Here is a 24,871-nt window from a genome sequence, read left to right on the forward strand (position 1 = left end):
ATGCGACTCACAGATAGCAAACTGGAATGCAGCCTTCATTGTTGACTGCTGCAGATTGGCATCAATAAATGGAATTTGATTTAGAGCACTTAGAAAAAGAGAACTGGCTACAACACACCCCTACCATGAATGGATTTAGGTTTACAGTGTAATTTTACTTCCTTAAATTTTTCTGCTTACTGAGCTTTCAACTATAGGAATGGTGCATCCCTATTTTTTATGAGACTGCATGACAAACACCACAGAGGTTTCAACCCTGTAAATATGAAGGCCACTCTTATGGAAATTCGTCCCCAGTGACCAAATAAACCTGTTCTTTGGAACAAAGCCTCTGATCTCGAGAGTTTCAGGTTCACTGGAACTGGGATGGCCTTCAGGTCTGGGTCACTTATTATCCATTTCTGTAGTTTCTTTTTTCCTTTCTCTGCAACTTGTCTGTCTTGTTGCAAGTGCAAATTCCTGAATCTCATCCCGGCTTAGCTGTGAAGAGCGTTGACTCGGACCATTCAAGGATCTTATCTAAATGGACTGCCCATTCTCCAGAGGTTGCCTTTGTTTGCCAACAATCACTTATAATTACCTCTTCAAAGTGTTGCCAATTTGCTTTAGTCACAAGGAGGAGTTGGAGTGTTTGAAATAATAGGTGCCAATTTGTTTCTGTATAACTGGGTGTGCCTGTATCAGCCAGACCCAAATCTAAAGACTATTTTGCCTTTGACTGCTGGGGATTGACATGCTCTGTGTGGTGCCCCATCCCCTTAATAGTTTAGCCTGAGTCTAGGGGTCTCTTGATGGGCCAGTATCTCCAATGCAACATGCAGCAACATGCAGCAACATGCAGCAACATGCCTTTATGCGCTCAAGGACTGCAGCTGCACCCCTGCTCATGCAACGTCTTGGATGCTGAGGCTGTTCTTGCTGCATGTGGGTGCATCTCAGACATACACCCACCCTTCCCTAACATGTACAGGGAAGGGTGGGTGCATGTCTGAGATGGTCCATTATGTCACCAGAGGCCCAAGAATAGTTTCAGTGTGTCCTGCTAAGGTACTGAGGCAAGTGTGACGTCCAGAACTTAGCTGTTGTTGGGCCAAACCCAGCCGAAACAGAGGCCCTACTGTTTCACCACGTCAGGCACACCCAGCCGCGCACACACACACACACACAAATGCACGGACACATGGAAACATTTAAAGTTTTCCTCTTCCACTGTTCAAAATGCCCCCAGAATAAACACCCGAAGCAGATCTGAACCAGTGAGGCCAATGATCCTCATTAGAGAAAGGCTGTGACGCAATGCGATGGTAATGAAAGGTAGTGGGTTTCAGATGTTTGCTCAGTGTGGTTAAATAAAGAAATGTGAAACTGCTGGAGGAGCATGGTGTCCACAGCTCTTTTAGCATGACAGTTAGCCTGCTTTTGGAGCGTTGCATTGATCAAGTCAATGACAAGAAATAAAGTAAGTCTGAATTTTCCTCTTCTTCTCTCAGTTGCTCCCTTTAGGTGATCATCTGCCTTCATCTCACTACATCCATGAATCTTCTCAGAGTTCTCCAAAATTTCAGGAATTTAAAATAGCAAGAATGGGGGGGGGGGGGGGGGGGTAGATGGATCAAGTTGTGTCAGTACATGTTTTTGTTCAGTTTCTCTCAGTCATATACTACATATTTAAACTGGTGTGAACCAGGAGCAGAGGGGAAATTATGATCAACAAACTAGTCTCCGATGAAAATAATTTAAGCCTCCAGAAACGAGTTATCACTTAATGAGAGGCACTTTCCATATTTAGCTGCTAAATGTGTAGGATTATGATGATAACTTCTCTGAAAAAAATCCAGTCAATGAATCAGGTTGCCTGGTTGAATAATGCTGGTTTTGATCTGTCAGAACTGATTCTGTGAAGCCAATCATGTTTAATATTTTCACTCAGATTCGAACTAAAGTAAAAATTAATATTACTTCTAGTTAAATATGTGCAAAACAAAAACACTTCCCTTTGTGGAACTGACAAAGAAATCACAGGGTACTTAAACGCACTGATACTACAGAGAAAATGTAAATAAGTAATAAATTAAAACAACAGTTCCAGTAAGTGAAACCACGTCCATTGTTGCCCACCCTGCCTTGACTGTAAATCCCTCTTCTCTTGTAAATCATCCCTATTGCCCTCTGCCCTCCCACCAACCATCACGCCCTCGCTGCTCGGACGCAAAAGCTCGTCCGCGTGTGACGTGATCGCGCCTGCGCCGTTTAAATACGGGCGTCCCACGGGCTCTGGTTTCATCCAAGCACAGAGCACAGAGCACAGAGGAGAGAGGCGTGCGTCAGTCAGTCTGTTCGTAAACCGCACGGAGTTCAGAAGCAGAGTAATCTTTAGAGTTGTGTTGCGGTCACTGACAGCCGCACAGTTTTGTGCAGGATAGCGGATTTCCACCTGCCCGCGATCACGGGACCCTAAACGGTTCACCTGAGGAGCGCCAGAACATCGTTTGCATGAAACTGACGCTGGGTAAGATTCACGTCTTAAGAAGTGATATGAGCTCATTTGTATGTCTGGTGGTACTCCAGGAGAAAAAAAAAAAAAAAAACCTTTCAACTGCTGAAACTATTGGCAATAGCCACTGAGGAAATCTCAGAGGGTTTTCTCACAGCGTTTAGCGGTTTTTAGCGCAGGTTTAGAGACACTTCGGGTCTGACTTGAACCCCGCTGAAAAATCTGTCATTTTTAAGGTTCTCTCGGTTTTTTTTTCGGGGAACATACACTTCACTCGATAACTTTGGGTTGTTCTCAGTTATCTTTAGATTTTGGTTGTTGTTTCTGCTTGAATGTAATGAGCGCGTAACTGAAGTAACCGGCTTTTCTGCAAAATTAGGGGAAATGCAGCATTATATACGTACCTCTTGTTTTGAATGGAAGCTTAATCTGTGAAATTTATCAATATGGTTTTAAAAAAAATCAAACACACACACACACATTCGGGGTAAATATAAACAAAATGTTCTGTCCACTTCCAGAGATTGTACATATTTGCATGAGAGGGCCTGTTGACGCGCGCTAGAAAACAGTGGGATCAGTCTATTTAAATTCCCTGATGTTCTCTGATGCACGTGAAGAGCGACCTGGATGCAAAACTTTGTCCTGTGGGTGTTAAATTTATGTTTGTAGGTGAACGCTGCTTTTTCTGTACCTGTGCATGTGTGATGATCCGCACGTGTAACTCTACTCGGTGTATGTGTGCAGGTTTTGCCTCAGCTCGGGCTGCACCTTAGGCCGAACCTGCAGCTCTTTCATAAGATGACACACCCGCATAAGCATGTCATTGTTTTGCAGGAGAAATGTTTAGGTGGAGGGGGGGACGGGGGAGGGTGCAAAGATGTTTCCTGCACAGGGGTTTGAGTAACAATGGGCACCAGCTTAGGAACAGTCGGTGGTTCTCTGTGCGACTCACTTCTGAGGAGGGAGTGAGGATGTTGAAAGAATGGCCAAGAGAGGGGAGAGGAAAAAATATAGGGAGTAACACAATAGAGAGCAGGCAGCTCTATGGATTTGGAGGATAGGGAGACAATGGGTGGCCAGATGTGGTTGCATAAGACCTAATTTAATTAAAAAAAAAAAATTAGCAAGGTCACAGAAGCCTTTAAGCCCTCCAGAAGTAGTGAAATGAAGTTTGTAATGTGTGGAGTTCAGTTTATTTACCTTCGTGTCACTTTTTTTTTTTTTTTTTTGGTTGCAGTAACATTCCTTTTGTCACACTTCCAGTTCTCAGTTCATTGTTTGTTTCTTAAGGGTACACTGACAGCAATAGTTAAGACAAACCTCTGTAAATATTTAATGGGTGCTGCCTGTCTGCAGGGACTGAATATTTCACACTGGCTGCGTCACATCTGTAACCAGTTTGGTGACCTTGCACTTTTCCACCCTGCACGCAAGTTGTGATGACTTGCTCTTTTTGTGCACCATAAGTGTATCCCAGTTATTGTTACTTAATTTCTTAGAAAGTACTCTGCCTTTCTTGTTTCATTGTTTTTGTTTTTTGGGTTTTTTTTTTTTTTTTGCCTTACCCTGATTTGGGTTAAACAGCTGTCCCTGGATCTGCTAACGTCACCGTCTTCCTCTGCCTCATTTCAGATAAAAGCAGTGGATGCAGCCACGCTCCATTTAAAGAAGGAAGGTGGAAGATTGGGAGAGGCTCTGAAGAGAACCAGCTTGCAGCTAACAGTTCCTCCAAACCCAGCCTGAAACGCATCATGTCCCTCAGCACCTTCCACCTCATGCAGACCCTGAAGAACTCTCCTGCCGAGTTGCGACGCCGCTTCCGCCGCGACCGGACGGAGTCGCTGTCCCACGGCGACCCTCTATTTAAAGTGCACTACCTGGGCACGGAGAAGATCTTCTCTCTGGATCGAGAGCAGGCCGAGGAGGCCATTTCTCACTTGCTCGAAGGTATTGCAAATGGGAAGAAGCTGAGGAAGGATCACGCCCTTGTCGTGCGTCCCAGATATGTCGAGGTCAAGGAGCTGAGCACGGGTCGGCAGCTCACTAAGACCTACCTGCAGGACATTGCGTACTGCGCCGCAGACACCAACCGACCCAACGTCTTCTTGTACATCTGCAAACATCGCGGGCAGCAGCTGCAGTGTCGGGTGTTTTGGTGCAGCCGGGCGGAACGGGCACGGGACATGACTACCTGTTTGGGTCTTTCCTTCCAGCGGGCGCTCAGCGACTGGCAGCAGGCTGGCTCGGCCACGCTGGCGTCGGGAGAGGTGAAAGGAAAACTTGCAGAGGAGTCGTCCACTTCTCCAGCCAAAGCAAAGAGCTCCACACTGCCGGCTGGTCTGGGAAAAGGTGAGAATTCATTGCCTTTTTATAAATAAAGTCGAGGCAAGAAGACTTTAGGGTTAAAGGTCAAACTACATGATGTCCTCAGCTAGCCTGTCTTGGTGTTATTTTCCCCCAACAATCACACAATGTACTGTTCTCAAGTAATGACAACCTAGAACTGTCCTACGTGGTAGTGAATAAATAGCCTCTCTAGGACTCGAGGTTGGCTTTCAGGGTTAATAATTCAGCTGCGACGGCTAAGCCAACATCCCTGACTCTCTCCTTTTCCTTTTCTTTACAGTTCACTGGAAGAAGCGAGGCTCCGTATCCCGCAGCCCCCTGAGAGTCATCACCAGGAGAGGATCTTCCTCTGACAGCTTGAACTGAGCTGTTTTTAGCAGGTCAGATGTGGGACCACATTATTAACCTGGTGACGGCCTTTGTTCAAGGGAAGAGACTGATTACAAGACATGAGAGGCCACGGTGGATGTTAATGAGAAGTGAGAAGGTCCGTATTTGGATATAAGGACTGCTCATGAGTGGATGCTGCCATAATCAGTGAGGACTTGGAGTGGGGGGAGTGGTGGCAGCAGGGTTGTCTTTGGATTTTCGCAAGAGACAGCACAAGATGCTCTTGACAGCTTCTGTTCAGCTTTCAATAAATGTATGAGGAACTGTGACTGGCTGTGAGGCCGTTTGGGGACTGGACTGGGTCATGCCCGTGTCATATTTTTTTTTTTCTTTTTTAAATATATATATATATTTTGGCTTGTTTGCAGTACTGTTAAGACGGTTAAACCGACCAAGTACCTGCTGTGGGCCAAACAATCCACGGGCAAAACTGGATAAACACCACGAGAGTCTGGATGTTGTTTTTAAAGATTTATTTATATTTAACTTGCATATGTGACAGGTCATGATGTAGTGTTATATGTTTTTTTTCCTTCAGCCTGTGCCATTGGTGAGCTTGTTTGTTTTCTGCTTTTGGATGGACAAATTTAAGATGACAGGGGCAGTGTAGGCATGTCATACCAAAGTAAGTCTGTAATATGCATAATTAGTCTGAGCACATTCTAGTCCTTTTTTTTTTTTTTTTTCTTTTTAAAACTTACTCAGGAAATTATAAGTTTTAGTGATTATATGATGTCAGCTTTCAGTGAAATGCATGACAGGCCCTGCCGCTGCATCAGAAAGGAGGAGGGTGGGGTGGGGTGGGGGGGTGGAGATGGATATTATCTATAGAATAGGGGTCTTCAAAAAAAATAAAAAATCTCTGGTTGCATACAAAAAACAGCTCCTAACTCTCCTCAGCAATAATTTGCATTTATATGGGGGAAAAGAAAAAACCCAGCAGTGAGTTGTTTGTGTCAAACACTGGGAACACTGTGTTCCTGTGAAGCCTCTGAGGAATGCCAGGACATGCACCTGCATTCCAAATGGGGGAAATTTGAGATGGGGACTTTCTTTCTCCACCCCCACCCCCCCCCCCCCCCCCCCCCCACCCCCCCCCCAAAAAAAATCTTCACCTCCATCCATGACTTTGCATATTGACCAGCCTCGTCAGTTAATGCCACAGCAGGTTTTTAATCTCTGTGCCACTTTTACACATGAAAGGTGCCCGGAGTCCATTTAAAGTGAGCGTTCCGATCACAGGTATGTGCAGTGTTTCATAACTTGATCCTGCGATGGTAATTTCTATCTTTAGGTTTACAAAATGAAAGGCCCAAGGATTAATGGTAAAGCCTGCGGCTACTGTTAACTCCTTTTGTATTTTCTGACCAAAACTAAGCTACAAATGTCTTTTCTTTTTAAACAGGGAAGGTGTTTTTTTTTTGTTTTGTTTTTTTTAAACTGATGTGCCACCAGGTAATCGGTCGATTTTTAACATTATGTACCTGACTTTCTTTTAATTACAAACGGCACAAGTCTCATCTCAGAAAAGGCGTTGATGTGCCCGCTTCAAGATGTATTTAACAAGTGTTCTGTTTCATGTCGTTGTACATATTTAAATATGTATTTTATGAAATATTAAAACGTTTTTATACAACATTTGTTTGTCTGTACTTGTTCTCATACTGATGCAAACTTGGGCCGTGATTAATCGGTCTGTTTCCATTTTTTTAAAATGCTATATTTGGCCTGAAAACCAAAGTGTGCGTGTGCGTGTGCGTGTGCGTGTGTGTGGGTGAAGAGGAAGAGATTGAAGGGTTTAGGGGTGACAGGGCAGCACATTCACAGAGGTCCTGGGATTTCTATTTATTCATTCAGATCTCAGTCATGTTACTCATTTCCCAGGGTTATTTCTCCAGTGTTTGCACATTTTTAAAGTCTGACACGTGAGCAAAGATGACGCAGCTCCAGCTGGATGGGTTACTGCCACACACAGGTGATGTCAGGAACTCTATTCACACAAGCCTGGTTTTACTATAACAAAACACAAATGATTGGAACCCTAGAGTAAGTCTTCCTGGTCATTTCAGGCTCCCTATTTTCTTGGCGTACCTACATGATTCACAGCTTGGCGCAGTCCCTCAGCTCATCCTCTATATGAAACAAGCAGCTCTTCCCTCTTTAAGCCTTCTGATTGGCTGCCCCTTGCAAATAGAAGCGCCAAGCACTTTGAGGCAAAAGCTCAGAGTGCTCACTGGGATTACTTGTCCATAAACTGGTGTCCTCTGAAACGTTGGCCATGATTGGCCAACATGAGGAACCACCACTGTAACAGCGTATGAGTAAATATAAGCATCAAAGGTTCCCTTTAGACCTATTTGCTGTTTCTTTTTTTCCCCCTACAGTAGTAAAAGGTCACCTTGGGGATTTTATCTTGATGTGGCTCACAGTGTATACAAACAATTATAATCAATTAGTCACTCCTCTGCAGAAGAGCCCTGCACTGCTGCGCTGCTGGAGCTCTCTCTAAGCCGCTGCAACTCGAGCAGGGATTCGACGTGAAGGCGCCTCAGAGGCTTCACCTCCTCCACCACTAAAAGGAGAAAAAGAAAAAAAAAAAAAAGATCATCAATGCTCTAAAATGATCATGTATTGAAGCTAAGCATGCTGGGAGAAACGCTTTAGGTTTCATGCTGTCATCAAACAACTAAACAGCACCACCTGCTGGATTAGTAAATACAAAGCAACACTGCAAAGTTTCACACCTTTATCATAGTGCAACTCATCCCGGTTGCCATAAACCACGTACATCTCCAGGAAGTTAAGGAGAGCTCCCGTGACGAGAAAGCGATCAGCGAGAGGAAGGCTTTTGATGTAACGCATGTCCAGGGCAAATGGGTTGGATGGAGAGGGAACGGTGCACAGACACACAAGCTCACTAACAACATCCCACACACGAATTGCTGACAAAAGAAAAAAGAGAAAAGTTTTCTGTTTTTATTGTCTTGCACTGTGTATATATATATATATATATATATGTGTGTGTACACATTCACTAAAGCACCAGCAGTCTTTTTCCACAACCCTAATCCACCGTAAACACCAATCTCTGCGAGGGTCAAACTGCAGCAAAGACATCTGCATCTGATTTAGCTCATGGAAAATGGTGTAATTATTGAATCAGTGCACTGAAACAATAACTTTCTCCTGTTAGGATTCCACACATTGTTTCCATACCTCGCGTCTGCCAGTCTGCAATGGACTTGAGTTTCATGGGCGTGTCTTTGACCATCGAATCTGTGCCGCCGATGTTGACCAGGCGCTCGTGATTGGAGCGTATCCACGCGTAGGGGCGTCCGTATTTGACGTAACCGGCCAATAAAAACAGAGTGCAGTTCACCTCCTGTTGGGGGACAAAGTGAAGGCTGAGTGAGCAAGTTAATAACAGAAGATGAACAGAAAAGCTTGAACTGGCTTTTGCCCCCGTCCTCCTTGCAGGCACATGTAGGTACTTACAGGTACTGCTATCTCTCTTTCACTGGGAGAAGCTGGGAGAAGATGCTCCTCAATGCAGGGCTCCCTGTGAATACAGAAAAGAGGTCAACCAGTGCGTGCAGGCAGTTATATTTATCCGTTTCACACAGACTAGGAGGGCTGTAGAGTCGGTAGGAGGTTTTTCCAAGTATTTTTACACCTAAATCCTCATAAATGCATCACTTTATCCAACAAGGAGATCAATTTTCAGCTCAGGAACATGGGAAATCGACACAGATTTCCATCACAAACACAGGCAAACGCTGCAAATTTTAAAACGCCTCAAACATCCCAAGCTCCCCTCTGAAACTAAACACATACATGTCACTATACACACATGCATAAACTCGCATCAGTTACCTGGCAGTCTGTGGTTGAGTCTTGGTATGCGACTGGGAGACTCGTGGGCCCAGAGGCTCCCCAGGCAGGGGGGAGCTGCTACGGCTGGCCAGACTGGGAGAGCTGCTGCTGGGAGAGACATCACTGCTGTTACAGCTGCTGGCGGAAGAGTAGGAGGAGGCTCTGGACACCATAAAGCCTGGGGAACGCAAACCCTACGAGGCAGAACATAAAATTTAAAAAAAAAAAAAAAGGGGGGGGGGGGGGGGTAGGCTACTTTATCAGTCATAGATGTGTCCTAGATAAAACAGTGACACTGGAGAGTCATATGAAGCTACAGCACTGTACATACATGTGTGTGTTTGACATATATAATGCCCCATCTTCTCTACAAAAAAACTCACCAGATCCTCATTAACAACTGTCAGCAGCAACTCCTCTTTCCCTCTGAGCCATGGCTGGAAGTATTTAAAACCCTGTAAAGGAAGCAACACAATTTTTCAAGAGATATTTGGATGAGCCGAGTGTGCGCGCACCGTTTGTGCGGCCAAACCTGTAAGGATCCAAGCAGAGCCAGGTCACTCAGGAAGTGATGCAGTTTCCTCTTCTGCTCCCTCTCTCTTTTCTGTTCACACATACACAAAGAGAGAGGGCGGTGGATTAAACATAAAGAGAGAAATTACTGCACCTAACGCTATGCTGGACCTCAGGGAGCATCAGCGCCCTCCCTGTCTAGTATCATAGCAACACTCGCAACGCCTCCTCATCCTGCATCCCCATCAATAATAGTGGCAAAAAAAACCTCCATTTGTAACATGAAATGACTCAAAGCACAGGGAGATACTGACAGTAAAGGGGAAAATGGCATTGCATGCAGCAAAATGGATCCGGGCTCCTCTAAAATCACACTCCTCTATCCCAAAATTCACAAATTCTGCGCTCATTATGAGACAATCGGTACTCACACTGGAGCTGCTCATCTTTGACCAAATTGCGGACAGCGTCGTCTTCCTCACAGGCGGTCATGGTGCGTTATAAACTGCTGCATGTCAACACTAAAGCCGCGTATTCTGCTGTTTATTATTATGGTGTAAAAGCATACAGGTTTTACACAAAGAGCTTTGGCTTTCATCGGGTGTTGCCTTTTCGGTTTGTCAGTAGCATCAAGTTGGGGGGAAATGAAGGAACTGAAGCCTCTAGCGGCCGTGTCGGTGTACTGCAATTAAATGCAAAAGCGCTAATGTATGGAAGACCATTTAGGTCAATATTTAAAATAAATAAATAAATAAGTATGCATATGAAGTAAATCTTGAAATTAAACAAGGAAGCAATAAAATACATTTAAATACATTCACTGGCCAGTTCATTAGGCACACCCATTCCAACTGCTTGTTAATGCAAGTATCTAATCAGCCAGTCACTCAATGCATTCAGGCATATAGACATGGCACAGATGGCCTGCTGAAGTTCAAATTAAGCATCAGAATAGGAGGAAAAAGGTGATTTAACCTTTGTTGGGCACTCACTGAAATATTTTAAATTAAAAAATTTCAACCTTAGAGTGTTATTGGAGGACACAAGACTTAATTATTTTTGTGACATTTTTCAAAATGTTTCATTTTCATGTCCTCCACAATTTTCAGAGGTCAATCCAATAGAGCACCTTTGGGATTTGGTGGAACAGGAGATTCACATCATGAATGTGCAGCTGACAAATCTGCAGCAGCTGTGTGATGCTGTCATGTAAATATGAACCAAAATCTCTGAGGAATGTTTCCAGCACCTTGCTGAATCTGTGCCGTGAAGAATTAAATCACTTCTGGAGGTAAAAAGCGGGTCCTATACTCAATGCTCAGAAAACACATTTGTTTCACATACTGTCATTCCCCTGGAAAATAATTAAACTGACCATGAAAAGCACCTTTTCTTTCCAGTCTATTCTAAAATTTGGCACACCAGTCATGCAAGCGGACTGCAGGCTTTTCACCCTGTGCAGATGAAAATGAAATAACCTTATATGATGGAAAAAAACAATCACTTTATTCTGCAAGCTTAAAGGACAAGAATTTCACACCGTATAAACATCTCTGTGCCATTTTAACAAATCAACGCATGTGCAAAAAGAGCATTAATGAACAGTGCAGCAAAGGATAAAACCTTTAAACTGTGCTTAGTGGGTTTTTGTCTAAAGCTTGGTAATCTTCACAGAAGACAAAGAACGGCTCAGCCTAAAAGTTCCTGGAGCCAAAGTGAACAAAGAAGGTCCTGATCTCTTTGGGGGAGATGGTTACAGTGAAAGCATCGTCCTGTCTCTGCTGCTGTTTGTTGTCTAAAAGAAGAGAGAAAGCAAAAAAGAGCAGGTAAAAGGATCATTTATTTTTTAAACAGATGCAGTAAATCAGTCCAGATATTCTTTTTTTCCCCCCTTTTTCCTCACTTTTATCCAAGTTATCTGCAGTTTTCCACTTCCACCTCTGCAGACTGGCGATATCCCAGGTCCCTGTGAGAGAACGCTCCTCCACACCTTTCACATCACCTACACCCTGCAGAGCGTCCTGTTAAACATCATAATAGTTAAAAACATAGAAAGAAAAAAAAAAATCAAAATTTCCTCTATTAATTTATCAATATTATGTTTTCTTTTAATCTGTACCTTTAAGTTTATTGTGACTGGCTTGGAAAGCTCGGGGTCCTCTCCCTCTTCGAAGAGATGCGCGATTCTCAGCAGGACGCGATCGTAGTCTGTCTGCGAGTGCAAATCCTTACCTGGATGGATGGCACAGAAATCAAACAGCGGAAGCCCATAAACAAATCGTTAAAACTGTTAAAAAAATAAATAAATAGCCCACTGTTTCTCACAGCTGACCTGAGTGTATGTGGTTGAGGTGAACGTCATGATTGGAGGAGTAGTTCCATCCGGGGATACTAAAGCTGAGCAGGTGGAGGCTGGGCGGCAGAACGACCGAACGCAAAGAAGAGCTACGCCTGTGCTCCTTCACATGCCAGGTCTTCTCTGGGTGAAGGAGAGTTTGAGAAGTGGTGTCAGCTACATGGAGCTGCTTTTATATGAACTTGTACTGAGGTCGCAATGAAAGCCACAGCTCAAGATGGTGACTCGCGGGGTTATACAGTATCAGGCACTACAAAATGAATGTGTTGCCTATTATAATCTGCTGCTTTGTCATGCTTTTGCCAGAGCTGATTCATCACATTTCTAAACAGCTGAAAGAGCACTTACGAGGCTGGTCTATGGGCATGACGACAGGTCTGTGCTGCAGCTGCACCGCCTCCCTTTGGTACAGCTTCGAGGTGGCACTCACGGAGCCCAGCATCATCCACAAGGTGGGCCTCACAACCGAGCTGTCATTTAGGGTCAGGTTGTACCCGAGGTTCCAGGGCAAGTTGTTCCAAAGCCGGCGATGGAGCATGACCTGGGGCAAAAAGACGAGCAGTTAAGATGTTTTCTGTGCGAGGGGAATGCCGAGTTTGTTTGCGTGGCTTCTTTTCTGCACCTCTAGTTGCCCGTTGGTTTGGCTCGACACACCGTGAGCTCTGTCGCTGACGAGCACCAATCTGCTGAGGTCATCCTCAATGTAAGCTGTGCGCACCATAGGGAAGTAGTTCTGCAAAACGAGTGTCACATACAGATTACTCTACATGTTGCACTAAAGCCTCAAGAACCCCGTTAATGAAAGGACCTACTCTCGCTAAAATGTTATTTGTGAATTTCCTGTAGGTCCTCTTCATCATCTGATAGCCATTATCATCCGAGTACAGCGTCCTGTTGTTCTTCACGGAGGTGCTGGTCCTGAGTACAACCTCTGTGTTCAGGCTGATGGGGCCCAGGGAGTAGGTCTGCTCCAGCCTGTGACATGGCAGCTTGGTCCCAAAGCATTCTGGGACACGGGTGGTGATTGAGTAGGCGTAGTCTTTATCGCTTTCTTCTCTAGGACATTGAAAGATGTCAAAATGTGAGTATGTTGAACACAGCTAGTGGTGATTTTATCACTAAGAGAACAGTGAGATGACTTTCATAACAACTCCCATAACCTGAATAAATAAAAAGAAAATCCTGGTCACTTTTGGTTACCTGTAGAAGTACTGCCTGATCTCAGTGACAATCTTCCCTGGGATGATCTCCATTTCTACAGCCTCGTAGGCCCGCACGGCTGAACCATTAGCGCTGAAGATGTAGTTATCAGAGATGGGTCCCACTTTTATGTCTCCATTGGCATCATATTCCCAGAAATCCTGCGTGATCATTACTCTTCTTTTCTCCTCACTGCCAAGGATGAAACAAGTTGCAGAGACATATGAAAATAACTTCAGTTCATTATCGTATGACAGCTCAACAAAAGGAATTCCCAGATGGAGGCTTAAATCCTTACAGATAGGTGATGCTGTGCAGTAGATTGGTGTCCTGGTCAAACATGAGTTCGTAGCATTCGCTTAGAACAGGCAGGAGCCGCCTCCCTGCTTTTCCCCAGTCCTTCACGCTGCGTCTCTCGAACGAAACGCCCTTAGCTTGGTAAGCCCTGGCTTTCTCAGAGAACCTAATCGAGTATTTCCTGTACTGAAGGCCTCCAAGCTCCACCACAATGAAAAGGTCGTAGGTCGCATTGGAGTGTGCTGACGTCTGGATCTGTAACAGAGAGGAAGAATTTAGTAAAGCTTATATCATACAGATTGTTTGTGGCATGCAACACAAGCTAATTTACACAAGGCAGGATGAGGATTACATACAAATGCAAATAAACTGCTACTTCAGTAAACAGGAATCACTTGGCTCTTAGACTCTTAGCTGGTCCGATCAATCCAAAAAAGACTTAATGGCTAACGGTGCCGACTTTAGCTCTGCAGATGCTTTTACACTTGCCAATAAACTGTGTTTTGGCATTGTTCACTAACCATATATGGTACTATGCAAAAGTCTTGAGCCACCTCTCATTTCCTTACATTTTTCTTCCAAGCAGACAAACTCTCTTGTAATTTTTTTAAAGTGAAATTGAGTAAAAGTTCTCCAGGATTTCTGAAGGTTTTTCTTTGGACACTGGCTGCTTTTTCCACTCATTTTCATTTGGACCTGACCATTTTCAGAGGGATATTTTTTTTTTGGTTGTTAAGCCACTTAACCCTGACATATGAAGCATGCAAACATAAAAGGGCACAACACTACCTGTGCGGGGACGGGCTGTCCATCATCATCAAATACAGCTGCGCTCGGGAGCGTGACGGTTACGTTGACGATCGTGGTGATGTTCCACGCTAAAGGGTTAAAAATGATGACATGCTGCTCCAATGCCTGATGAACATCTGCTAGGGAGGGAAGTGATGAGTAGGTTAGTTAAAAGGAAAGCTTCTCACTGGTGCTAGTGTCAGCATTTAATGCAAGTGCAAGAATTGCTTTATACGAGGAAACGCACTCATCCACTTCCTTCTTGGCATGTGAAGCTGTGCACATCTGAACATGCTCTTATTAGTTCATTTAATAAATACACAAACAGACAGAAAAATAATAATCTGTGCTTTAAGTGGTACCACTGCAGCATTATTAGGATGACAATTGAAACCTTTTGCGGGGTAGCGTCCGCCGAGGATGTCGAGACCGTCGGCGTTATGGGGCAGCAGAAAGAGCGCAGCGAGAAGCTCCTCCGCTCCCATCATGGCCTGCAAGAGATGCTGCAGGTACATGTCAGCCACTTTGGGAGACTCAGTGCCAGTGATGCCATCATGGTGCTGCACCTAAAATACAAAACCAATAACATACTGATTATGATTTACTCATGAAATAAAAATACAACAGATTTAATTGAATTACAAAGAAGTCTTTAATGTGATGTTTCTTTCTTTGGGATGTTTTGCCTTCTATTCTCTATATATGTAAAAACTGGACCTTGAACGTTAAGCCGCATGCATCATTTCACTACTTTTCAGTAATCTCTCAACCAGCTACCTCAGAGACAGCCCAGCGCAGAGCTCTGAGTTTGTCCATGGCCCAGTCTTTAGCCACAGGTCCATCTGGGAAGCTGATTCGGTACAGAGTGAAGAGGGTCTCTGCAGCATACAGCTGGGAGCTGGCCTGTCGTGCCACTCCTTTCAGGACGTTTCTGGAGGCGTAAAACCCCGTCCATGCCTGGTAAGGCTCTAGGAAGTGTAACACATTTGCAGTTGCAAATTGCATGACACACTGTTTCCCTTTTCAAAAATATAGAACGCTCCATATGAAGAGCTCATCTTCATTTTTTCGTGTTAGGACATCAGCTTCTTACCAGTTGAATATGGCAGAAAGTCTTCGCTCCCACGGACCTCCCAGACAAGATTTGATTGGTAGATGGCCTGGAAGTACTCACTCAGAGTAGCGTACTGGACTGTTACCCCAAACTCTTTGCTGTTCTGGTTGATGTATTTCATTAGAGGGTCCATGTTGTTGAACTGCACTGATGAGTTGTAGAACTGTTTGTCACAGCCCTGAGACACAAGGATCACACACGTGAGTAGGCTGTTCCACAACCCCCCCACCCCACCCTCCAGGTACATTTGCCATAGACTGTATATAAAAGATGGACACAGCCACTGTAAACTCCCACTCAGAAACTTGTTTTGAAGACACAGCCACCGTGTTCCAGCATCAAGTGGTCACTACATTTTTGAGTCGCCAATGTTGCCACTTGGATTTGATACAACATGAAAGGTTTACAGTTCTCTTGACTTACCCATGGCCAAAGCACATGATTAGTCTTAAACCATGCTGCTCTCTGCTTGATGTTCTCCACCATGGTCTTGGCGTAGGCATGGACTGTGTCCTTGGTCACAGGTAGGCTCATGTTGGGTAAACTCCATCTTTAGGGGGGTCTGGGAACAAGGCAACTCCATTCCAATAGAAACCAGAACTGAGACATAAGACCATCAACAAAAAAAAGTGTTATTGACGACATACTGTATTAGTGATGAACATGAATGCAGCAAAAAGCAGCAGAGAAAGTAAAAATGAACTACCGGTTGGAGAATGGCAGGTGGGATGGAGCGCAATAGCTGTACTGGTCCATGGTGTGTGTGAAGATCTCTTGCTGTGCTTTCAAAGAGGGAGAGCCACGCCATACAAACTGCAGCTTCTGTATCAGACAATTAGATTAACTATAAATATTAAAATTAGGATCAAGAATTAAAATGATTACGTGGAGGTTTTACACTGCATTACCTTGTTTTTCTGCATGGTATCTTTAAGGTCATAGTCAATGCGAGAGATGAGATGTGCATTAAATCCAGCCAGGGCAAACAGGACAGGGGTGGTGGAGGATGCCCCAAATGGATCCACGTGCCACGAGAACTGAGGGCGCACCCCAAACGTCTCATACAGGAAGCCGTGACCCTCTGAAACAGCAGGGAGGCTCTCGATTACTACATGCAGCAAGATGTTGCTGCAACTGTTGACTGAAGGAGAAGGAAATGTGTCGCGTTACCGGTCATCTGCAAGATCTCGTCCTCCAGGTCAGTTACAGCCTCATCGTGCATCACTTGGCCTCCGATGATGAACTCGAGTCGACCTTCCTTGACAAGCTGTCGTACCTGGAGAGGCATTTGCACAAAAAGCGCAACACAGCAGTGTTAGTGTAAGAATATGCACTATATTGCCAAAAGTATTCGCTTGTCTGTCTTCACACATATAGGAACTTCAGATACATCCCATTCTTAATCCATAGGGTTCAATAAGATGTCGGCCCACCCTTTGCAGCTATAACAGCTTCAACTCTTCTGGGAAGGTTTTCCACAAAGTTTAAGAGTGTTTATGGGAATTTTTGACCATTCTTCCGGAAGCTTTGTGAGGTCACACATTGATGTTGGATGAGAAGGCCTGGCTCACAGTCTCCACTCTAATTCATCCTAGAGGTGTTTTTTCAGGTTGAGGTCAGGACTCTGTGCAGACCAGTCAAAATCTTACACGCCAAACTCACTCATCCATGTCTGGGTGGTTCGTTCAGCTGAACGGACCAACAGAACCACCCTCCCCAACCTGCAGGACATTTACACCAAGCAGTGCAGGCTGAGGGCCATGAAGATCCTAAAACAGCCCAGCCACCCCGGACACTCTCTCTTCTCCCTGCTCCCATCAGGCCGGCGTTACCGCTGCCTGAGGACTAAGACTGAAAGGTTGAAGAAGGGTTTTTACCCACAAGCCATCCGTCTGCTCAACTCTGAGCCCTAACTGGACCATTATTGCACAATGTAAATATTATAATTTAAAAGTGTGTATAGTGTATAGTATATAGAGTATAGTGTATAGTGTGAATTACTTTTTTTTTTTTTTTTTTTTTAATTTTTATTCTTCTTATTTATATGTGTGTGTATATAAGGTTGCAGGTACAAATACATTTCACTGTGCATTGTACTGTGTATAACTGTGCATGTGACAATAAACACTATCTTATCTTATCTATCTTATCTTATCTTTAAGGTCCTTGCTTTGTGCACTGGTGTGCAGTCATGTTGGAACAGGAAGGGGTCATCCCCAAACTGTTCCCACAAAGTTGGGAGCATCAAATTGTCCATTCCAGATGGAGAAGTGTGATTCGTCACTCCAGAGTCTCTAGAGTCCAGTGGTGGTGTGCTTTACACCACTGCATCCGATACTTTGCATTGTGCTTGGTGATCTAAGGCTTGGATGCAGCTGCTCAGCTATGGAAACCCATTTCATGAAGCTCTCTACACACTCTTCTTTGGCTAATCTGAAGGCCACCTGAAGTTTGGAGGCCTATAGCGATTGAATCTGTCCTTCTGTGTGGCCTCCGACTTTTGTGGCTGAGTTGATGTCATTCCCAATCGCTTCCACTCCTGAGAGCGACCCATTCTTTCACAAATGTTTGTAGAAGCAGTCTACATGCCTAGGTGCTTGGTTGATACACCTGTGGCCATGGAAGTGATTGGAACACCGGAATTCAATTATTTGGATGGTTGAGAGAAAACCTTTGGAAATATAGTGTCGCTTGAATGTGACTTCGTTTGTAGGATTACATACATACGCAGTCATGTAACCGTGACTATGCATCCTTACCTGTTTCTTGTGTGTGTCCGAGGCCACAGTGTCCCACCAGAGGCGGAAGAACTCCTGCTCCACAGCGATGAACCTGCGCTCTTTGACCTTTGACAGCTCCTCGGTCACACTGCTGTACACATTAGCTGCATAGGCGTGCATACTCTCCTGTATTCATATGTATAAATATATTTCCCAAGATCAGAGCCCAGCCTGTGTGATATATGCTTCTCAAGTTTAAAGCCGGGTTAAAGACACCCACCTGGATGGTGTACACCCAGCCAACATCCATGTGGCTGTGAGGAATCACAAATGTTTGGATCGGCTCATCTTCGCCTGTCACCCCATATGAGTAACAGCAGAAAACAAAAAACGCGGCAGCGGCTAGAAATCCCATCTTTGAATCCCATAAACGAGGAGAAAGAAGCGTTTGATATCTTCCTTATTTTTGTTGTGCTGTGGCATGTGACTCTGCCGACGGAAGCCCACACAGACCAAAACACCGTCTTGACGTCTCACGTTTTTCTTTCAAAGGGTGACCTTTTCACCGGAAGCAGTCACTGTAAACAGTATGCCCGTTTGGTGGTGAAGGCGATATCTGCCTGCACAACCGAGAAAATGTCCAAAAATACGAGAATAATGTTGGTGTTTGGGGGGTTTGTAACGGCTGTTGCCGCTGCGTGTTACCCCATATTTGTTTACCCTCTGACGCACAAAGAAGAGTACAGTAAGTAGCCTTTCTCTGCTCTCACTTTCTTACACAATTAGTTTACAATGTCCGGCCTAATGACGTTTATAATTGTCCCTAAATAAGGCTGAGTTAAATGCCAGTTTACTCCACTAATACTAAGCAGTCCGTGTAGGTTTATGTAGCATAAACAGTGTCCTTCATACTGAAATTACTTTCACTAACTCATTTCATTTAACCCCGACATTCAGTTGGAGCGCCCGTGAAAGTCAAGGTGATCATAAAAATTCATTTACGTGAATAAATCCAGCAACTATATTTACTTTTTTCACTGTTTTAAAAAAATATTTGTGCGAGCTGAGACAAAGAAAGTGTGAGACCAGGAACATTTGTAAGTCCCTCAGCCACTGCACCTACTGATCAGCGTTTATGTCACCCACTGATCGGAAGGTCGGTGGTTCGATTCCTGGCTGCTCCGGGCTACATGCCAAAGTATCCTTGGGCAACATACTGAACCCCAAGTTGCTCTCCGACGCAAGCGTTGGAGTGTGAATGTGTGTGAATGTTAGATAATAAGCACTTAGCTTAGTTACTGATGGAAGTACTTGTACGAATGGGTGTGAATGGGCAAATGTAAACGTGTTGTATAAGTGCTTTGAGTGCTCTGACAGAGTAGAAAAGCGCTTTATAAGAACTAGTCCATGCTGACTGATAGTAGAGACTGATAGTAACCAGCTGCAGTGTTTGAAAGGAAAACTTGTTTATGATAGTGTTTTTAGCTGCAGGATTTTTCACAGATTGACCAAAATTGCTCTGCTCTGCTCTTCTGTCCTTTCTAGGAGAAGTCCAAAAGGTGAACCGAGCAGGAATCAACCAGGCAGATGTACAGCCCGCGGGTAAGAATGATTTGAGCAGAGTGCTAGTTTGGTTAATAAAAAATATAGAGTATGATATGCTTACTGTATAAACAAGCTAAAGAGTTATACCACAGGATCACAGTAAATCTTAAGAATAAAGGGGATCTTTGTTGTAGTCTCTGCCATATACAAGCCACCCCTCATTTCTTTATATTTTGCTAGGAAAATGAGAAATAGGTGCAGCAATTTATTGGAACATCTGAAAACATGGAAATAGAGCATATATGGCAAGAACTGTTTTTAACAAGCTTGAAGATCAATATTTGGTGTGACCACCTTTATTCTTCAACACAGCCTGAACTGTCTGAGGCAGCTTTTTGTCATTTCTTTAGTCTTCAGGAATAGTTCTCCAGGCTTCTTGAAGCACATTCAAAGCTCTTCTTTGGATGTTGGCTGCCTTTTGTTCTGTTCTCTGTCAGGATGATACCACACTGCTTCAAAGATGTTGAGGTCCAGGCTCTGGGGATGCCAGTCCATGACTGATAGTGTTCCACTGTGTGTTTTTCTATCCAGGTGCTCTGGCAGTGTGTTTAGGATCATTGTCATGCTGAAAAAGAAATCCATTGCCAATTAGACTCTTTCCAGATGATATTACATGGTGGATCAAAATCTGATGGTACTTTTTTTGTGTTCAAATTTCCATCAATTTTGACAAGCTCTCCAGCCCCCCAAAAAATTGATGATGATTTGGACCAAAAATGTCAAATTTGGATTCATTGCTCCAGCAGACCTGTTGCCACTGGTTTTCAGTCCAGTTCTTGTGTAACTTGGCAAATCTCTGTGTTTTCCTCCATTAAGAAGACAGTCCTTCCACTGAGACCATTTCTGATGAGGTTTCAGTGAACAGTAGATTGATCAACCAAAGGGTCACATGCATCTCTCAGGTCGTGTGTCAGGATTTTTTTTCCCCCGTTTCTTAAGAAGAGGACTTTCAGATACTGTTTATCTGCCACTTTTGTTGTCCTCCACTTGTCCAGTGTCCTCAATTTTTTAAGGACACACTGCACACCATGCTGAGATATGTCAAATTTTCAAATAATAGCGCTTTGGGAATCACCTTGTTGGTTTAAAAATGCTATTTTATGGCTGTCAAACTGTGTTATCTTTGTTATTTTTCATAGATTCAAATAAAGAAATGGGAACAAAAGATATGTTTTTGTGACAGGCTGTGCTTAAAGACAATTTAAAATTGGCTCTTTGCTAAGTTGTCTGTTATATGTAGACACAACACTGGTTCATCCCTTGAGTTAGGTGCATTTTTTATGCTTTAATGATTTATGGGTCAGTGTTAGGTGGCTTAATCAAACAAACATACATTCCTCTGAAAATGATCAGGTACAAGGGCTGAAAATGAGTGAAAATGTGGCCAAAGAGAAACAGAAAGCCTGAAGAACTATTGCTCAAGACCACTTTATAAAAATTACAAGAAGGTCTGACTCCTTGGAAGCAAAATTATGAAGAAATGAAGGGTGGCTCCTGACTCATGCATAGCACTGTAAAAATAAGCCAAATATAATATTTAATATAATTGCTGCACCCTCCAAAATACACATTTATTAATAAATACATTTCAGCTTGTATGAGCCATACTCAGCTAGTATTTAAATGTAAACCCGTGAGAACAGTAATGTATATTTTTATGGCAGCTTGTTAACATGACACTGCAGATACATGCGCATGCTGACAATATGTATCCTTTACTTTGTTTGTCTGAAGGTCTGAAGATATGGTCTGATCCATTCAAGCCTGCCAGCAAATGATGACCACCGGGACCCCTTCACTGATTCCAGACACTGATGCCGGTGCAGACTCTGAGTACAGAGCGTCTTTTTGATATGTGCTTGGTGGTGTGTGTGTGTGTGTGTGTGTGTGTGTGTGTGTGTGTGTGTGTGAGTGAATGACTGTTGAGCGATAACTTACCCTTTAAATAAATTATAAAGATTTACAAAATCAAGCATTGCTTTCTTTTTAATATACTGCATTTAGAGGCAGAAAAACTAACTACACAGCTGGGATAGATATAAAACAAGGACTGTGTTGTCTGCCTGCTGGTCTTCTGTTGCCCACATGAGGGCGCACCATTCCTGTGTGTTCTTACCAAAGGCAGTGGACTGTATAATGTCTTGTTTGTGCATCTTAGATATTTTGGAAAAACCATTGTATTTCCAAAAAGCTTTGCTCTGGTATGCAGCCTGTAGGAAATTATAATAAAACGCAGTGGTTTGTTTACCCATCTCGCTCACAGGAATCCCTTTTGACATTTTATTTTGATTTAGTTGATGTGCGAGTCATTAAATTGGTTCAGCAGATGAGGGACAATGTCCAGCAATGTGTGGTATCATCTTCCAAAATGGAAACAGTAGAGACAGAGTTATTCCAGGACACATCACTCTGTATTATCATTTCCCTGTCACGCAGGCAGGGTTTAACTGTTGCTGTTTAAATGACATGTGACTGGCTGTGTTTTGCCCATAGGCTGAAAGGACACGGCACGGCTCCACGATCGTCTTGTTCAAATCCTACTTGATGTGATTCAGACTCCCTTTATGAGTCCACGGGTGCTGTAAAAGCAGAGAATTCCAAAACTACCATTTTTTTTTTTTTTTTCCCCTGTACTTTTGTGGTTTCCTGACATTGACCAGCATCCCCTTTCAGAGTTTGGTCCATCAAAGTCCTTCTGGAAGAAAGATAGATTAAGAAAGAACTAAAGCATGTGTTTATGGTCCTTCAGAGATGGTGCATATTTAAAGTTGCCCTTAATCTTTCACAGTCCTCGATGTAGCCTGTACTTTCGAGCTTTTAGGACCATTCGTGAGGCCCGCTGCCAGCAAAACTGACAGCACAGGCCAGCAACGGCCACTCTCCTTCACAACCCCCAAATCAACAAGCCCCATTGTTTATGAGAGGTTGTTATTGTTGGGCTGCATTCAGAAACAAGAGAAAACTCAAGAGCCCGGCTGTGCAGAGGCGTCCAAAGTAAAGAGAGCAAAGGAGTGAGGGGGTGGTTAAGGAAAAACGAAAAGCAGAAATTCCTCTCATTCCCCGCTGGTGTTTTCCAGATTCCTCAAGCGACAGCTCCTCGGCTGTGCGAGTGAAGTAAGCAGTCAGAGGGGAAATTGAAACGAGCGGCGAGAGGAAGAGAACCACATTCTTGAGGGGACGCGTCACCTACACACAGAATAGAAAGACACTCAATCTCTGTTTTCTTGCCTGGCAGTGTGTAACAGGTTGTGCAGCATGGCCCTCAGCTCTTCAGTCTTGCCTTTCCATGAATTGGATTTCATTTCAAACTTGCTCCTGAGGTCTCTTTTCTGTAGAGGCCCTCAAAGTCCTTACCAGGCTTTTACGGTTCCTTGTTGTGCAGTCCTCTTTATGCTACCCTTATCCCATGATAGACACACTTCTCTATAAACCTTCAACGGGGTCACAGCGCACCATAAACCAACGTGAACTCAACAATGTCGCCTCTGCAGCACTTTTACTATCCTGCTATTAACCCATCACACAAATCTCTCTCAGCTATTGAGGAGGTTTAGGGAAGTGGTGGCACATCGTCAGCCGCTCTGAGCACTTTGTTAAGCCTGACTCCGAGAGCAGCCGATAATTGGCCAAGGTTTCTAACTAATTGCCATGGGAACAAGGGTCGACAGACAGGTCACAGGGTTGCAGAAGCAGCAGCATTCGGGAAGGGGTGGAGAAGTATGTAAAATACGAGCAGCGCGAGCGCCTCACTCGTACTATGCCAAGTGTGGAAAACCAAAACAAGAACATTAGAGAGTTCTCAAAGCTGTTTGGTGACACATATGAAGACACAACTGCGGTATTTGTTTCTCTTTCAGGAAGTGTTACAGTTTGGGAGGATAGCTCCTTTTAAATGTTTGTCAGTTTATGCAGCACACGTGCAAATGAACACACTTATGGCTCAGTCACACTAGAATAAAAATAGGACAGCAACCTCCTTGCAACTAGGAAAACTAGATGGTTGCTTGGGGATTGCATTAAATTTTCTTTGCATTCTGTGACCAGTTGGTTGCCCAGGGGTTGTGCATGCAGTGCCCTCAACCTCTGGATGACCACTTTTGATTGAAAGGCGATTTCACAGGTCACCTGGCAGGAGGCAAACTGTCTCCAAACAATTGTGGTCCATCTTGGAGTGACTGCGATCACTCTCAGACAGATTGGTGAAGACGATTGCAAATAATCATCATCTAATTATAAACCAATGCCTTGTGATCAATCTGCATCAGACTGAACCAAGGAGTGCAATTCACATCTCTTTGCAATAGGGGACTTGACTCAACTGGTTGTGTTCTCGTTATAGTCCTATATAAAAACAAGTTTGCTGAGCCTCTATGCTGTTAAATTGCTGTCCTGCAGCAACTCTGTCACTGCTTGTGGAGAAAGTGTTGAATTTCTATTATCAGAAACAGATTGCATGTAATTGCCAGCTTGACTCCAATCAGTCTCAGACTGGTAGCAGACTGACTTCATCTTATTGCTGTTTTATTGCCGTTTTGATGCACCAAAGTCACTTTGAAGATGACAGCTTACTGCAAGTGGTCGCAGACCTAGTCACCATCTTCACAGCAACAATTTCAAAGTCAGCGAGATGTCCAGTTCACTGTGCATGGTCACAGTAATTTTGATTGCACCGTATTCTCCAACCCCTGGTTTACCTGGTGTGACTGTAGCATTATGCACCTGTCCACTAAAGGAAAATAAATGTTTACTACAAATCACAGTCCAGCTGCTGACATCAGAAATGATTGTAAATTATTGCTTGTTGGGATAAGAATCTACTTGACAAATTTCATGGAAAAAAATTCAGCCCATTTAGACATAACTTAAAGGTTTGATCTGAATATACTTCAAGAGGACAGTGTCACCATAATGTCCTCATTGGACTAAAGACATTCAAACTTGTTCTAGATTGATATTTACTGTGCACCACAGCATGTTTTGTCTTTTGTTGATTCTGCTCAAACGTCACAGGGAATTTGAAATCAAAGGAATTAACTGTATGGGGACAATGAATATCTACGCTTCTGAAGGACCAACCTATGTTATTGTTGTCAGGCCTAAAATTATGATTTAGAGTTCTGGATGCATGCAGCAAATATGGTCAGTTCCTCCCTCCATCCATGAATGACATC

General features: G+C 43.8%; 4 protein-coding genes across 4 annotated transcripts; 2 read left to right on the forward strand and 2 right to left on the reverse strand.

Annotated features, from left to right (window-relative positions):
- Window positions 1–2,286: 2,286 nt before the first annotated feature.
- LOC115797565 (low density lipoprotein receptor adapter protein 1) lies at window positions 2,287–6,293 on the forward strand. The gene is made up of 3 exons (XM_030754164.1): window positions 2,287–2,509; window positions 4,130–4,846; window positions 5,124–6,293. Exons 1-3 carry the CDS (start codon window positions 2,494–2,496, stop codon window positions 5,207–5,209), a joined length of 819 nt encoding a protein of 272 aa, XP_030610024.1. The 5' UTR covers window positions 2,287–2,493; the 3' UTR covers window positions 5,210–6,293.
- A 798-nt stretch (window positions 6,294–7,091) lies between these two features.
- Window positions 7,092–10,243, reverse strand: LOC115797507 (uncharacterized). Its single transcript, XM_030754092.1, has 8 exons — window positions 10,051–10,243; window positions 9,639–9,710; window positions 9,490–9,561; window positions 9,107–9,300; window positions 8,729–8,792; window positions 8,450–8,615; window positions 7,978–8,175; window positions 7,092–7,805 (listed from the first exon to the last, which is right to left on the reverse strand). The coding sequence occupies exons 1-8, from the start codon at window positions 10,063–10,065 to the stop codon at window positions 7,690–7,692; spliced, it is 897 nt and encodes a 298-aa protein (XP_030609952.1). The 5' UTR covers window positions 10,066–10,243; the 3' UTR covers window positions 7,092–7,689.
- Window positions 10,244–11,103: 860 nt separating this feature from the next.
- man2b2 (mannosidase, alpha, class 2B, member 2) lies at window positions 11,104–18,614 on the reverse strand. Its single transcript, XM_030753688.1, is given in 20 exon segments — window positions 11,104–11,414; window positions 11,523–11,640; window positions 11,739–11,851; window positions 11,952–12,098; window positions 12,324–12,516; window positions 12,598–12,708; window positions 12,788–13,031; window positions 13,176–13,367; window positions 13,474–13,727; window positions 14,262–14,398; window positions 14,656–14,827; window positions 15,039–15,229; window positions 15,355–15,553; window positions 15,799–15,911; window positions 15,914–15,975; window positions 16,082–16,197; window positions 16,284–16,456; window positions 16,546–16,651; window positions 18,135–18,281; window positions 18,376–18,614. Coding segments are annotated over 20 exon segments (3,024 nt in total). The 5' UTR covers window positions 18,511–18,614; the 3' UTR covers window positions 11,104–11,313.
- Window positions 18,615–18,624: 10 nt separating this feature from the next.
- Window positions 18,625–21,911, forward strand: smim20 (small integral membrane protein 20). Its single transcript, XM_030753689.1, has 3 exons — window positions 18,625–18,840; window positions 19,641–19,697; window positions 21,435–21,911. Exons 1-3 carry the CDS (start codon window positions 18,732–18,734, stop codon window positions 21,476–21,478), a joined length of 210 nt encoding a protein of 69 aa, XP_030609549.1. The 5' UTR covers window positions 18,625–18,731; the 3' UTR covers window positions 21,479–21,911.
- The last annotated feature ends 2,960 nt before the right edge of the window (window positions 21,912–24,871 follow it).

The sequence above is a fragment of the Archocentrus centrarchus genome, chromosome 18 (assembly GCF_007364275.1).
Source record: "Archocentrus centrarchus isolate MPI-CPG fArcCen1 chromosome 18, fArcCen1, whole genome shotgun sequence".
NCBI lineage: Eukaryota > Metazoa > Chordata > Actinopteri > Cichliformes > Cichlidae > Archocentrus > Archocentrus centrarchus.

Excerpts from the sequence above, each read along its gene's own strand:
- LOC115797565 (XM_030754164.1), top strand. Across the intron at positions 4,847-5,123 it reads GCCGGCTGGTCTGGGAAAAG|TTCACTGGAAGAAGCGAGGC; the intron begins GTGAGAATTCAT and ends TTTTCTTTACAG.
- LOC115797507 (XM_030754092.1), bottom strand. Across the intron at positions 9,301-9,489 it reads CAGTTGTTAATGAGGATCTG|GGTTTGCGTTCCCCAGGCTT; the intron begins GTGAGTTTTTTT and ends TCTGCCTCGTAG. Across the intron at positions 8,616-8,728 it reads AAAGAGAGATAGCAGTACCT|GAGGTGAACTGCACTCTGTT; the intron begins GTAAGTACCTAC and ends GTCCCCCAACAG.
- smim20 (XM_030753689.1), top strand. The coding sequence starts at position 18,732 with ATGTCCAAAAATACGAGAATAATGTTGGTGTTTGGGGGGTTTGTAACG. Across the intron at positions 18,841-19,640 it reads GACGCACAAAGAAGAGTACA|GAGAAGTCCAAAAGGTGAAC; the intron begins GTAAGTAGCCTT and ends TGTCCTTTCTAG. Across the intron at positions 19,698-21,434 it reads GGCAGATGTACAGCCCGCGG|GTCTGAAGATATGGTCTGAT; the intron begins GTAAGAATGATT and ends GTTTGTCTGAAG.